Below are 14,715 nucleotides of genomic sequence, written 5' to 3'. Positions count from 1 at the left end.
TTATTACATTTACACCTGAATCATGTTAAATAGTTTATGATGGAACACTTAAGAATACTAGGTAATACACTTCAAAGGGCACTTTCACTTTTGTTTGTTCGTGGTTACAATTGTAGCAACGTTAGAAAGGGAAAAGACGAGGTTATCAGTAACTGCGCACTCAGGCAGTTTTCAACAGGGTCATACGGTAATGCATTTACTCTGCAAACATATAGAAAGGTCACTTAAGGGGAGGAAAATAAGTGGTTAGTGCAACATGAGCTTAGTTCAAGGTTCTAGAGACTGTCTTAGCCTGGCAAGTCTTTAAAGTTTGAAAAACGCACCCCTAGCTGAAAGCAGTTCAGAGATGGCTTGAAGTCTTGGCAAACCGCGAATAATGAAGAGTTCCTGTGGATTTCTTCCAGTGTGTAATATTATTGAAGCAGTAAGTTAGCAACTAACAAAGTATACCTAAAAACTGACTCGAGGGGACACAAGCAGCAGCTTAGGTAAGAGGGTGTTGCCCTGGACACCTCCGCGCACTCCAACGCTCTGGAGCAACTTCATGGAATCGGGTAAGCAATACCTTTTTCCACATAGTACCTTTTAGTTTGAAGAAGTGTTCGTGTTGGCTCCTCTGCGATGTGGCAGCTTTGGACCCGACCTCCGGATTCTTTGGTCTGGTGATGAAAGGCAGGACAATGGACGGTGTCTCTAAGCAGCAGCCTCGAGAGAGGACTTGTAGAATGATTTTCAGCAACTTCTTGGTTCACTCTATGGTTTATGTGCCTTTCCAGCAGCACCAACAAAGGACACAGATCTCCCGGTCATTATTCTTTGCTTCCTGCAATCCCACACTCTGGTGAGGTCATCTGGGCGAGTTGGGTTGGATCTCTGGAGGGTCATTTCAGGCTCAGCACAGATTTGGACGGATTCAGCCTTTCCACAACGATGCACTCGAAATGGGAAATAGGTGTCCTGGTATTGGGGTTCCGCATCGCTGGAAGCTCCTAGGACCTCTGGAGGTGGCTTGTTGCAAAGTTTGTCTTGGGACTGGTTGTTCCCATCAGCCAAAAGGAAGGAGCCGTCCTCTTCGGAGCTCCTCTGTTGCATAGTAAACGGGGTCAGTACAGCAGTGGTCGCTTCACGGTCTTGCAAAGGGTTTGTAGGCGTCTCTGTTCGTTGTCTTCGGTTACTTGCGTTTCCAGTGGTCGACTTGCTTTAAACTCCAGAAGCCTCACCTTTTATACAGTTCCAGCACACATTCCTCTGCAATCTCTCGTAGCATTTTGCAGAAATGGGCGTTTGGCTGTCTAATCCGGATAGCCAGACCCCCCTTGTGGAAGCCGGTCCCATTCAGGCACTCTGGCAGACAAAGGACAGGGGGTGGAAGACTCCTCACCCACTTGTCCAGACTCTCTGGAGCCTAGGCGGGGATACCTACCGGTTCCCACCAAAGGCAAACACACACAGACCCCCGCCCCCTCTCAGAATGGTAGAAGGGCTAACGCCCATGCTAGTAATGGCGAAAAAAGAAGGGAAGCCCCAAGTTGGTACTTTGGTGCCCCTATGGTCCACTACCGAGGCTATGGACATAGCCTGTGGTATAAAAAAAAAATACACAACATTGAAAAATGTAAGGACATTTGGAGCTGTTTTCTTGATGTCAATGGATGAACTTGAACTTTTATTCGGGATTGATGTATCCCTGGCTTTGTATATTACTGTCATGTGTCATTACTTATGGTTTTATACAATGTTTTGTGATATTGTATCTGCTGCATGAATTGTTGCTTTTGTGATTTGCGGTCTTTGGCTTTCTTTCTTTTTCCTTTCTTCTTCTTTTCTCTCCTTTATGCACCTCTATTCTTTTTCTTATACAAGATATTTAGTGGTAGTTAATGATGAACTGATTAATATGTTTTGACGTTGGTTGACAAGGAGTTTGCTTTAAAGATTACTGCCATATTTTGTTATTTGCTGTTGTGAAAATAAAAAAGTTTGAACTTAAAAAATACACAACAGTTGGTAAAAAACGTCCACTGCCAACAGCCAGTACTAGTTGATTGTCTTTGTGACTAAAAAGTCACTGGAGCAGAGAGAAGGGGGATATTAAGTATCCCTTGGGCACTCCACTGAAGATGGTGTATGCCAATCTCTCAGGCTATAGAGTTGTTGGAGAGACACTAAATCCTTAGTAACTGTAGTTACTTAAGGATATAGAAAAATAATCTTAAAGGATGGCCCAAGGGGTCCCCAGCAACACTATACCCATAAGGAGCTGTGTGCTGCAGTAGTAAAACACAGATGCTTTTAAGAGCTATGGAGTAGACGGACTCCATAGTACAGGTAGATTACAAAGTATAGAGTTCCAAAAGACAGAGCCCACAAGAGTGAGTAGAAAAAGGTTCAACTCTTTCAGGATTAAATTAAAAAGGTCCAGAATTCCAGCAAAAAGTGCTGGAGGTCTCACTAGGAGAGGTAATGAAGCACAATGATGATAAATCTCCCTAACCATTACTAGGTACGTAATATTTGTCTATCTTAACAGTAAAACCTAAGAGAAATCTACTCAATAGTGATGCTGTGCTCCGAGTCTATCCTGCAATCTGGCAATGGTCGTGTAGCGTGAACTGGTAATGATATGGTAGCTGGGTTCCAATACACATGCTTAAAACTGAAGATTAATGAATAAATATAAACTATTTGAAGCCTTATTGCTGCTTTGAATTATATTTTAAGTATTCGGGTGTAGGTTTCAAATGTCTAATCAACTTGTCCTATTGAGATGAGCAGTAGTGTTGGGACTATAAAAAAAAAAGAATAACTATCTTTCACATTTTATCTGACAGGGGACACCAGCTGCTGAAGAGCTTCTTCCAGTCCCACCTCCTGAACCCCAGGCTGAGAGCGCCTGGGAGCGAGGGCTCAGGCATGCAAAAGAGGTAAAGCACTTAATAAAATCTGCTTGGAACTGTAAAATCAATTGTGCTGGTGACAAACGACTGACTTATGCGTAAGTAAGATAGTTTGCATACAAGCAAGTGGAGCTGCATATGTATCGGTGTACATTAAAGTCTATTATTTTTGATATAACATTTTAAAGCTACTGCAAATTCATGTATTAATCTAAGCCTTTTTGTATCCAGAAACCAGTCAGCGAGCACTTGTTTGGTCTTTGTGCATTATCTGCAGGCATGTTTATGTAGGTACAGGAAAAACCATATGGCAGCACTTTGCAAAGTGGCTTGAAGAAATCTGGACACCAGTGAAGGAAAAAGAATGCGACTGCCACTTAGAGATGGATCCAGGCGAGATAGCACAATTAATTAATGTGTTTACTGCTTAGGTTTGTGAGCAACTTGCTTGAAGAAGGTATGAATCTGGGCAGCATTGTCTTTCATCTTCCAAAGGTCTACTACTTTAACTTATGAAAGATGAACAAATGCAGATCACCAATTTGTAAGCATTGTAATAAGTTATTAAGCAATTTGCTGAGGTACTCAATCGTAAGGATAAAGCAGTGAGTCATCTTGAACGGATAAGAACTTGAAATATATGCTGGCCTCATATCTGAGCTGATTGTTTAACTTGTGATCTGCCCTCCCCGACGCCAGACTCTAGTATCTGGCATTGAATGAGAGCACCTAGTATACAAGGTGAGTGCCTGGGTATTTTATGGCACTATTTGGCAGCTGGTGTTACTGCCTGCACATGCCGTTTTACGGTCAGAGAGGTCATCTGATGTGAGCATTTGGTATTTAATGGGGACCACCTAGCATGATGTGAGTATCTGTTGATTTGGCAATGCATGGTGTGATTGGTTCTAGGTCAAATGTTCGAATGCAAATGATCGAATGACCAAAGGGTCGAATCAAAAGGACCAAAAACCAAAGGGTCGATTATTTTTTTTTATTTTTGTTTTATTTTTTTCTGGGAGGGTCCTCCCAAACCGCCATTTTTGGTGCAAAAACCACTTTATTTCACAATACGAAAACCAAAAAAAAAAAATAATTAAAAAAAATATTCGACCCTTTGGTTTTTGGTCCTATTACCTCGACCCTTTGGTCATTCGATCATTTTGGTGTTGAACCTTTGACCGGACACCGGTGTGATTGGAGTACCAAGTAAATCATGCAAATACCTGCTACATGCTTTGCTTCTTAAAATATGAAAATACCTGGTAATACCAAATGCATAGTGCCATACAAAGACAAAATGTTGGCTCTGCCAATGCTGCACTTTTGTAATTCTTCAAGCTTTTAGTCCAGGTGTGAAATCCAGACAGAATTAGCTAGAAATATTGGTGCCCAATATCTGCTGAGCTGCTGAAACGTGAAATGTAAATAATCATTCCCCATTTCTATAACTCCATTTGGAAAAGGTAAAGGTATATTTGCCGATATCAAACTGTACACTTTGGAAGCATAGATCCTGCCGACCAACAGTTCAAATTGACCTCCTTGCCAAAGGGCACACGGCATTGTGAGGCATTTGTCTACTGCACATCTTTAGTCTAACAAAAACTGCTCCAGTACTCCAGTGAGTTAAAAGTAAACCCCTTATAGAAAGAAACATTATTTTGAATGGATTGTGTCCTCCCACGTATTCTTCATTTTATGTCTCCTTCCAGCGTCTGCTGCTTCTGAATTATTCTTTTTTGGTGGTAGATGGCTCGGTGCGTAGTCGACTCTGTCCCTCGAAGACCTCCGTCCCCTCTCGAGGTTTACGCCATCGACCGTATAAATAGCAAGCACTTTGCCCGATATGTCAGTTACCTTTTTCCGCTAACTGTATCGCTTCGAAGACCTCCTTGTGGGCCCACTGAGTAAGTGTGTTTGAACTGGTTCAAGCAGTAATCTTAACTCCCGAATTGCTGTGAGTTGTATCCGTCTACCTTCTCGAACTTTTCAGTGTGGTTCAGTTAGAGGCTCAAGTGATTTAGCCTAGCAACTATGCAAGGCACAAACTACTGTTTCCAAGAGCAGTGAAGTGAAATTGACTTTACTTACATTGTAACTTTCTGGACCCAGCCCACACTAACTTACATTAGGGAGCTGGGGGGTGGGGGAGGGAGGTACTTAGCATCCCCTTTGTCTAGTTTCTCATGTAACATTTTTGTTACCTTTTCCTTAATGAATGGCTCGTGGCAGTGGTTTACTTTTAGCTACCGTGGTGTGCTTTTACCGCGGCCTGCATTCGCAGCTGCAGTAAAGCACCCAAGGGTGCCATTTTTGTAAAAATGTCCCTGTTCGTCTTCTTTTTTCACTCTTTCTTTGTGGAAAGGTCCTTGAGATTTACTCTGCGCGCCAAACCAGGTTTGGTCCCTTTGTTCATTTTGTCCTTGGCGGGATTCACGAGTGAAGCCCGCCTCTGGCACCAGTATGTCTTGTGGGGGCAGGAAGTGAGGGAGGGGCCCGAAACTCCCTGTGCTTAATCCCCTTGTTTACAGGAATGCACCCAAAGGTGATTGGCCGGCTGGCTGTACGGCAAGGACAGCCACCCTGCCGTTTGATTGGCAGCTAGGCTGGAATTAATGGGAGATACCTGCATAAAAGGCAAGGCTTTTTGGCTCGGAAGGCAGAGTCGACCACTGGACGAAGGAATCCGAAGAACTACTTGGAAGAGACGCCTGCTGCAACTCCAGGACCTTTGGTTTGCCCGGTGATGCCCTGCTGCTGTGCTGAAGCTCCAAATTTGTCTCGACTAGAGAAGCCCTGCAAGGACGACTTCTCCCCTTGAGTTGGTGGGACCAATGAACTCCACAGTAAGCTGGTCTGTACATCCTCTCGAAGCTGCTTGTATTTCCACTGCAGTTGCTGCTGGAACCAGGGAGCCAGGGAGAGGAACACCAGATTGTGTGCGTTGCTTTTAAGTTGGCCCAGATCTCCAGGAAGATCCTTTGGACTCCCAGGAAGCAGGACTGACCGAGCCTGAGCCACCTCAACAGAGTGCTGGACCCCAGATGCAAGGAAAGTCCATCTCAAGAGTCCACAGTGGTGCTATTTGCTAAGGCGCAAGGAGCTGAAACCGTGAAGTGCCACTTAATAGAAGTTGATCCTTTTCTTTCGCTGATCGTCCCGTTGCAATGCAAGAGTCCTCCAGACGTCCTTGTCCCCACGACTGAGGCCCAGGAACACGGGATTGCATGCAGTACCCTCTGGGACCACCACACACAATTAGGACTACAGGTGTAAGCCAAACAAACCTTTGGTATAAGTCTGTACCACACAGTTTTTGGTAGCGAGCTGAGCCGCCAAGCTTATCTCAAGAGGGAATGTGAGCAGTACAAGTCATTACACAGAGGACCTTCAATCACAGTGGTTCAAGTAGACACTTGTACTCGAGGTTTCTTGGTAAAACACTTATTAATGTATTACACAATCATTAAGAAAACCTTTCACTAGAAGGAGGCAACTTAATATTATATAACAATACACTTCAATACAAAACTAAGATTTTGAGACAGTTGAGCTACCCTGAAATAGGAGCCAAATGGCAGTTCAGTTACTTAGAAGTGAGCAAAAAGGCATAAGGTAAATAGAATAGATCACATATACTTGTTAGACAGTGCAAGTATAGTAGGAGACTAAGCACAGGCAGATTCGGGCACCTCCCTCACTTCCTGCCCACCCCAGACACTCGGATGCCAGAGGCAGTCTTCAGTCCTGAAGCCCGCCAAAGGCATACAATGGGATCAAACCTGGTTTGGCGTGCAGAGACTAACACTAGAAGGACTTTTCCAAAAAAACGGCGAAAAAAGACAGGGACCTGTTTAAACAAAGGGGCTTAAGGCGCCATCTTGAAAAAACATGGCTCCCATGATTTTTAGCTACCGGTAATTGCGGTCGGGAAAAATCATGGTAGTTCGTTGTAAAACGACTGCCACCAGCCTTTTCAATAGGAAAGGGTAGCAAATAACTGCTACATGAGTATTTAGACACAGGGGATTCTATGTAACCCCTCCAGCAATCCATTGTAAGATGGTGTGTCCTGGGTCTAGGAATTTGGAAAGACTAGTAAAGTCAATTTCACTTTACATTCTCTTGGAAACAGTAGTTTATCCCAGAGAAGGTATTTAAACCTTTGTGAAATCTAAAAGACATCCCTGTGTCACTACACTGAGGTTGCTGTGTAACGCACATGAAAAGATGATGCCTATGGAGTTATCTGAAACTCTATAATCAAAGAACACAAGTGTAAAACAAACATCAAAATACCTTGTTCGACTGTGCAGGCTGTGGATGCGGCCACTGCAAGAGTACCTCAACGCCCGTTGGATCCAGGCATCGGGAAGCTTTGAGGACACGATCCCTCTCGAAGAGACTATCTATCGAGCGATACGGTGGTGGGGTGTCCGCGCACATCTGGCGGCGCTCACGGACTTCCAGACCCCTTGCCATCAGGAGACAGTCATGACAGACACCTCCCTGGAAGGATGGGGTGCTCACATCGGAGATCTCCACGCAAGAGGCCTGTGGCTGCCGGAGGAGAAGTTGTTGCATATCAACATCCTGGAGCTACGGGCAGTGTTTTGGGCCCTCAAGTCGTTCCTTCCATCCCTCAAGGGCAAGGTGGTACAGGTCTTCACGGACAATACCACCACAATGTTCTACATCCGGAAGCAGGGGGGGCACCAGATCCCCAGAACTCTCCAGAGAGGCGCAGGACTTGGGGCAGTTGGCCGTGGCCCAGGGGATATTCCTCGTCCCGTTTCACCTGGCGGGAGTGAAGAACATGTTTACCGACTCCCTGAGCAGGGAGTGCGCTCGTGCCACGAGTGGGAGCTTCGGCAGGATCAAGTGGATCTTTTGTTATGACGATGGGGCAATCCCCACATCGAACTGTTTGCGACGGCGACGAACACCAAGTGCCGGAGGTTCGCCAGCAGGTTTCCCCAGCCGGGGAGTATGGAGGACGAGTTCTCCTTCCCCTGGGACGGCCTGTTTCTCTATGCGCCCCCCCCCCCGTTGCCGTTGCTTCTGTGACTCCTCAATCAACTCAGACTGTCCCGGTGCAGGAGGATCCTTGTTGCACCGGTGTGGCCGAGACAGAAATGGTACCCGGACCTTCTGGACATGTCAGCGTCCCCTCCAGTCAAGCTTGCGGCGGCCACAGATCTTCTCGGCAGAGGAGGCGTGATTCTGCATCACGACCCAGGGTTGATGAACTTGCAGGCCTGACTCCTGCAGCACTAGAGTTCGGAGGATGAGATCCCGGCGGACTGCAAGGAGGTACTTGCCAAGGCCAGGTCTCCGTCTACACTGAAGTGCTACGGACATAAGTGGGAGTGGAAGAGGTTCACCGTCTGGTGCCGTGCACAGAAGATAAACCCTATGTGTTACAGCCCCTCAGGTACTGCCGTACTTGCTGTCGCTGGCCAAAGCAGGACTAGCACACGCTTCCATCAAGATTCATCTTGCGGCTATCTCCCGCTACACCAGAACTCCCGGGCGGTCATCGCTGTGGTCGCACCGCCTGGTCAAGGAGTTCATGAAAGGACTTTTCCGCTCGTTCCCGCTGGTGAAGACTCCGGCCCCGGCGTGGGATCTCAACGTGGTGCTGATTAGGCTCATGTGTCTTCCGTTCGAGCCTATGTATTAGGCGCCACTGAAATTCTTATCGTGGAAGGCAGCGTTTCGTGTGGCCATCACCTCTGCATGACAAGTGGGAGAGATCCAGGCCCTCTCCTGTAAACATCCGTACTTGACATGGGTGGTGCTGCGGACGCACCCCTCCTTCATGCCCAAGGTGCCGTCGGACTTTCATCTAAACAAGCCCTTGGCGTTACCTGTTTTCTTTCAGACACCTTAGTCACCGGCTGATGGGACTCGGCACTTGCTTGATGTGGCTAGAGCACTGAAGTTCTACATGGACCGCACACAGAGTTTTCGCAACACATCACAGCTGTTTGTGAACTTTGGCCCTGTGAACCAAGGGACGGTCCTCTCCAAGGCTTCCATTTCCAGGCGTCTCTCCGGCTGCATCACCCATTGTCACTGGTTGGTAAACCGACCGTTGTCTGGCCGTCCAAGAGCCCATTCGACCAGAGCTATCGCTGCTACTACGGCGTTCCTGTCTGGTGTGCCCCTGCTGGACATCTGCAGGGCTGCTCCGTGGAAGTCAACGCACACCTTCACGAGATTCGACCGGGATTCCAGGGAGGAGTCCAGAGTCGGCCAAGCAGTGCTGTGCAACCTTGTTCCCTTGAAGGTGAGCCTGGTGAGGAGGTAAGGGATGCTTAATGTTGAGCCTTGCCACCTCCCGTGGTTGTGCATGTGTGTACTGCTATGTATTTATTCATGAGCATGTGAATCCATGCAAGACCCCATGCTGGAGAAGGAACAAGTTACTTACCTGTGACTTTTGTTCTCCAGCATGGGTCTGGCATGGATTCACATGTTAACCCTCCCGCCTACCCCTTTGCGGCTCTTCTCTTGGTCTTACTGCCACTTTATGTGCTACCAAATCTGCAGATGGCTGCCAGAGGAGGGGCTTAGGTAGTGGGCAGTCATTGGCTGGGGGCAGTATGACCCTGAGGCCAGTGATTGGTTGTTGGGAGAAAGACAGTTCAGAAACGAAACTGATACTGATTTTTTTCTTTACTAAGGATCCCCAGCCTGACGACTGGGAATATTCATGAGCATGTGAATCCATGCCAGACCCATGCTGGAGAACAACAGTTAAGGTAAGTAACTTTTTCCTACCATGCCATTTCTATCGCTGTAGAAATAGCGGATACTGTGTTCCGCCAAATGGGTAATAAAGCAGTGCTGTGACGCCAAGGATGGTTAAAAGTGAGACCAGAAGTTAAATCAAAGGTGATCGACATGCCCTTTGATGGCACCAACCTCTTTCGAAAGAAGGTTGATGAAATCCTACAGTCCATCAAGGCTGACGCTGAGATGGCACGTCCTCAAGGGCACTCTACAACAGCACCACCAGTCCTTTTGTTCAGGTAAAATGAGATTCTTTGAGGGAGTAAAGATCCTCCTACCTTCCACAAATATCCCAGACTGGCACTGCACTAGAGGGATATAAGGGTAGATATCAGCCTTACATAGGAAACCAGCGACAACGTTGATCCTCCTCCAGAAGTCTGGTACCAAAGCAACCCTGACCATGCCATGGTCCTGACCCCCTGCTTCTGCACCCCTATGGGGCGATGGCTAGCTGACTTTGTTGAACAGTGTAAGAACATCACTGACAAATGTGTACTGTCCATCATTCAACAGTGCCATACCCTTGCGTTCATTGTGAAACGTCCCTCCATTCCTCCTGACCCCAAAAGCAGAAACATTAGTCCTTGGTGCTCAAAGAAGTTTAGCCCCTCTCAGAATAAATGCTGATCGAACCTGTGCCACCAAGCATCCGCTGCACCGAGTATACTCCAGATACTTTCGGGTAAGGAAGAAGTCAGGCGGATGGAGGCCAATACCAGACCATGGGAAAGTCAAAAGTTCCTCAAGTACATACCTTAACTCACCATGGACCAACTGGAAGAAGGATATTTCCTCTCCTCTAGACCTAGAGGTTGCTTACTTTAAGAGCCCCATCCACCAGGGCCACTGGCGCTTCCTTCAGTTTCATGTCCTAGGAAGACACTACCAGTTCAAATGTTTGCCATTTAGCGTAAAGTCAGAACAAAGTGGATTCACAAAATGCTTGGCTCTGGTTGCGGCCCACCTGTCGTTCAGGCAGCCACGTTTACAGTTCAAATGTTTGCCATTTAGCGTAAAGTCAGAACAAAGTGGATTCACAAAATGCTTGGCTCTGGTTGCGGCCCACCTGTCGTTCAGGCAGCCACGTTTACCCATATCTGGATGACTGGTTGGTGCGCACCCATATCGTCCACTAGCGTCGCTGCACACCATAGATACCATCCAGTGTCTCGCATCCCTATGGTTCTCGGTCAACTTTGAAAAGTCATGGTTGCATCCTACTCGGAACTCAGTTCCTATGCTTGTGCCTCAACACTCGTGTCTCTTGCCACGCCTTCAGAGGAGTGTGTGAAAACAATGCTGAACAAACTTCGGCATCTGTCTAGTCTCTAGATCGCATCAGTCTGCTCACTAAAATCCCTCCTGGGAATGATGTAATCTTGCATCCTGTTAATCCCGAACTGCAGGTTCCAGATGAGGACTCTGCAGGATTTTCTAGATGCCCAATGGCATCCGGTCTAGGAGCAACCTTGTCTGTCTCCACATCAATTCCCTGTTCCCACTGAATGCATCCCTGGAACGGTGAACCCATACAGGAGAGAGCCACGCAGGGGTCTATGGTTACCCGAGGAAAAACATCTCCACATCAATGCTCTGGAGTCAAGAGCAGTATTCTGGGCCTTGAAGTCTTTCAAACCCCAACTGCAGAAAAAGGTGGTCTGCATCTTTCTCCAGCATGGGGTCTGGCATGGATTCACATGCTCATGAATATTCCCCGTCGTCAGGCTGGGAATCCTCGGTAAAGAAAAAACCAGTATCAGTTTCGTTTCTGATCTGTCTTTCGTAGTAATAACCAATCACTGGTCTCTGCGTCATACTGACCACAGCCAATGACTGCCCTCTACCTAAGCACCGCCTCTGGCAGCCATCTTCAGATTTTTACCGCACGTTCATGTGTTGGGATCCTCGTGCTATTGCTCTCGAGCGTTAGTGCTATTTGTTCACGTTTTTTCTCAAAAACTTCGTTTTTTCGGTCAAAAGAGCCTCAAGCTCCACCGACTCTCCATCCGATCAACGGGGACCCGTTTCGGATTCGTCTGCGCCCCTCAAGGGTGAAGATTTCGTCGAGCTACGCTTTTGGAGGACTCCAGAAGTTTCTCAGGCCCGGCCATGGCCCAGGAGAAGGGAAGCTCGACGCCCGGAAAGCTGTTCAGGGTCTGCCCTGGATGCCAGCTGCAGAACGTCTTCAAGGAGGACGAACACTCTTTTTGTCTTTACTGCCTACATGAGGACAAGACGCACGTGGAGAAGAACTGTGCGTTTTTGCGGCAACATGTCGGAGCGGACCATGAAGGACCGCCATCAACGTCTCGCCAACTGGCTAGAAGGGAAGAGCCCGTCCGGCGAGAAGAAGAGGAAGAAATCCGAGCGGTCTTCTAAGACCTTTGAGGACGCCCCGGCGACGGGGGTCCAACATAAGGCCAAGCACCGCGAGTCCGCTGGCACCGGGAGCGCCGAACGGTCGGGCTATACGGGCGCCAGGCAGGGCGCACCCTCCCCGGCCCAATCAACCACGAGCCAACGCTCTGGGTCGGGTAAGAGGAAGGCCGAGTACCCGGCGAAGCTCCTGGAGAGGCCCCGGTCGAGCTCGAAGGCGGAGGGGGAGCGAGGCAGTGTCCCCCCCCCTCAAGGATAAGGCGGTGAGCGCACCTAAGGTGGTGAAGGCCTTAATCCATCCGGCCAAGCCCTCTATCGAAACTGTCGCGGCGGCCCTGGCTCAGCCTGTGGAGGCTACACCAGTGGCGGCGACCTCGGGGCTCAGAGTCTCCCTGCCACCTCGGAGGGAGTCCTCTTTTGTGCCCATTGATAGGACCCCCGTGAAATCCCCCGTGGGGAAGAAAAAGGGGGGGCAGGGCGTCGTCGTAGATTCGGCCTCAACCTCGGAGGAGGAGCTGGTCGAGGTCTTAAGCCACGGCCTCGGCGTGGAAGAAGACCGGCCCGTCGGGATGGATCCCGACGCAGGTGACGACGACATCGTCGAGGGTACCGACGGGGCCCCTGATCGCCCGTCGGATTCCCCTCTGCCAGCGCCGCGAGACAACTCGGCGGCCATTTTGTTGGCTATACAGTCCTTATGCTCTGAGATAAGGACGAGACTACCGTTACCGACGGAACCTCTCCCGTCGGGGGACCCAGAACCGGGACCTTCTGGTGTTCCCCCTACCAAGAAAAGAAGGATCCACCCTCCACCTCCTTTTCAGCCGTCGCGCCCCTTCCAGCCCTCCTCCCCGTCCACCCGAGGGGATGATACGGGGACTGACACGGCAGCGACGGGTACGGACGGCGAGGATGTACCGTCGTCGCCTCCCACCAGGGCTTCTCCGCCCGACGAGATTGGATCGTTCCACTCAATGATCGCCAGGGCATCCGAGCTTTTCCAACTCTGCCCTGAGGAGAAGAAGAAGGAAGGTTTCCTTTATCAGCGGCGCGAGGCCAAGAGGAAGACGGTCCTCGCGGTGCCTCTATTGGACGACATTTGGGATGAGGGCCTCACCCTCCTCAAGAACCCGTCCACGACGCCAGCTAGAAGAGACCGGTACGAGAAAAAGTACCGGGTCCCGGACACAGCCCCCCTGTGCCTCCGGGCGCAGCCTAAGCCGGACTCCGTCGTCTCTGCGCGGCGGCCAGGAAAAAAGCGCGGGGGGGGGGTGCGGCCTCCACATCGACTTCCCCACCGGACGGCGAGGGAAAGAAATTGGACGCTATGGGACTCAGAGTCATCTCGTCTGCAGCGACGACGATTAAAGCTGCCAACGCCTTGGCTATCGTGGCCCGATACGACAGGGAGCTCTGGTACAAACTGGCTCCCCTGCTGGACTTCTTGCCGGACGACAAGAGGGCAGAGGCCCTGGAGATCCTGCAGGAAGGTGAGGTGGCTTCGGACCACGCCATTACCGTTGCGACGGACATCGCCGACACTGGGTTCCGCCAGTTGGGCAACGGCATTTGCCTTAGGCGGCGTGGATGGCTCAAGGCTACGGACTTCCGTCAAGACGTTCAGACCAGAGTCCTGGACATGCCCTTCGATGGGAACAACCTGTTTGGGAAAACGGTGGACGATTCCCTTCAGGCCATTAAAGCGGACACCGAGACGGCCCACCAGAGCGATCGCAGCTACTACGGCGTTCCTTTCTGGTGTGCCCCTGCTGGACATATGCAGGGCTGCTACGTGGAGGTCGACGCACACCTTCACGAAGTTCTACTGCGTCGATCGGGATTCCAGGGAGGAGTCCAGGGTCGGCCAAGCAGTGCTGCGCAACCTGTTCGCCTGAGGTGAGCCTGGTGAGGAGGTAAGATGCTTAATGTTGAGTTTGATGCAATGCTTAATGTTGAGCCTTTGCCACCTCCCGTGGTTGTGCATGTGTGTACTGCTATGTATTCTTTATTCATGAGCATGTGAATCCATGCCAGACCCCATGCTGGAGAAGGAACAAGTTACTTACCTGTAACTGTTGTTCTCCAGCATGGGTCTGGCATGGATTCACATGCGAACCCTCCCGCCTACCCCTCTGCGGCTCTTCACTTGGTCATACTGCCACTTCACGTGCTTCCAAATCTGAAGATGGCTGCCAGAGGCGGTGCTTAGGTAGAGGGCAGTCATTGGCTGTGGTCAGTATGACGCAGAGACCAGTGATTGGTTATTACTACGAAAGACAGATCAGAAACGAAACTGATACTGGTTTTTTCTTTACCGAGGATTCCCAGCCTGACGACGGGGAATATTCATGAGCATGTGAATCCATGCCAGACCCATGCTGGAGAAAAACAGTTACAGGTAAGTAACTTGTTCCTTAGACAACACTACAATGGTCTGTATCCGCTAGCAGGTGGGGACCTGCTTGCCAGTTATCAGCGGGAGCACAAGCACTGTGAAAATGGGCACTGACAGAGGGCATGTTTCTAATGCCTTTCCACCTACCAGGCATCCACAATATAATAGCAGACTTGCTCAGCCGAGAGCACGGGTCCTGTCACGAATTGGAACTTCGCCTGAGCCAAGTTCTATGTCTCTCTC

General features: G+C 49.3%; 1 protein-coding gene across 3 annotated transcripts in view; it reads left to right on the top strand.

Moving 5' to 3' along the window:
• The window catches only part of ZC3H18 (zinc finger CCCH-type containing 18), a 1,042,429-nt gene that overhangs the window by 310,974 nt on the left and 716,740 nt on the right, over positions 1–14,715 (top strand). For all 3 annotated transcript variants that reach the window (XM_069636029.1, XM_069636019.1, XM_069636037.1), the window contains exon 5: positions 2,832–2,924. In XM_069636029.1, the coding sequence (XP_069492130.1) occupies positions 2,832–2,924 (93 nt within the window). The remainder of the gene's footprint in view (positions 1–2,831; positions 2,925–14,715) is intronic.

Source organism: Ambystoma mexicanum, chromosome 1q (genome assembly GCF_040938575.1).
Source record: "Ambystoma mexicanum isolate Mex_15411 chromosome 1q, UKY_AmexF1_1, whole genome shotgun sequence".
NCBI classification, from domain to species: domain Eukaryota; kingdom Metazoa; phylum Chordata; class Amphibia; order Caudata; family Ambystomatidae; genus Ambystoma; species Ambystoma mexicanum.
This window is presented reverse-complemented; position numbering and strand designations above follow the sequence as displayed.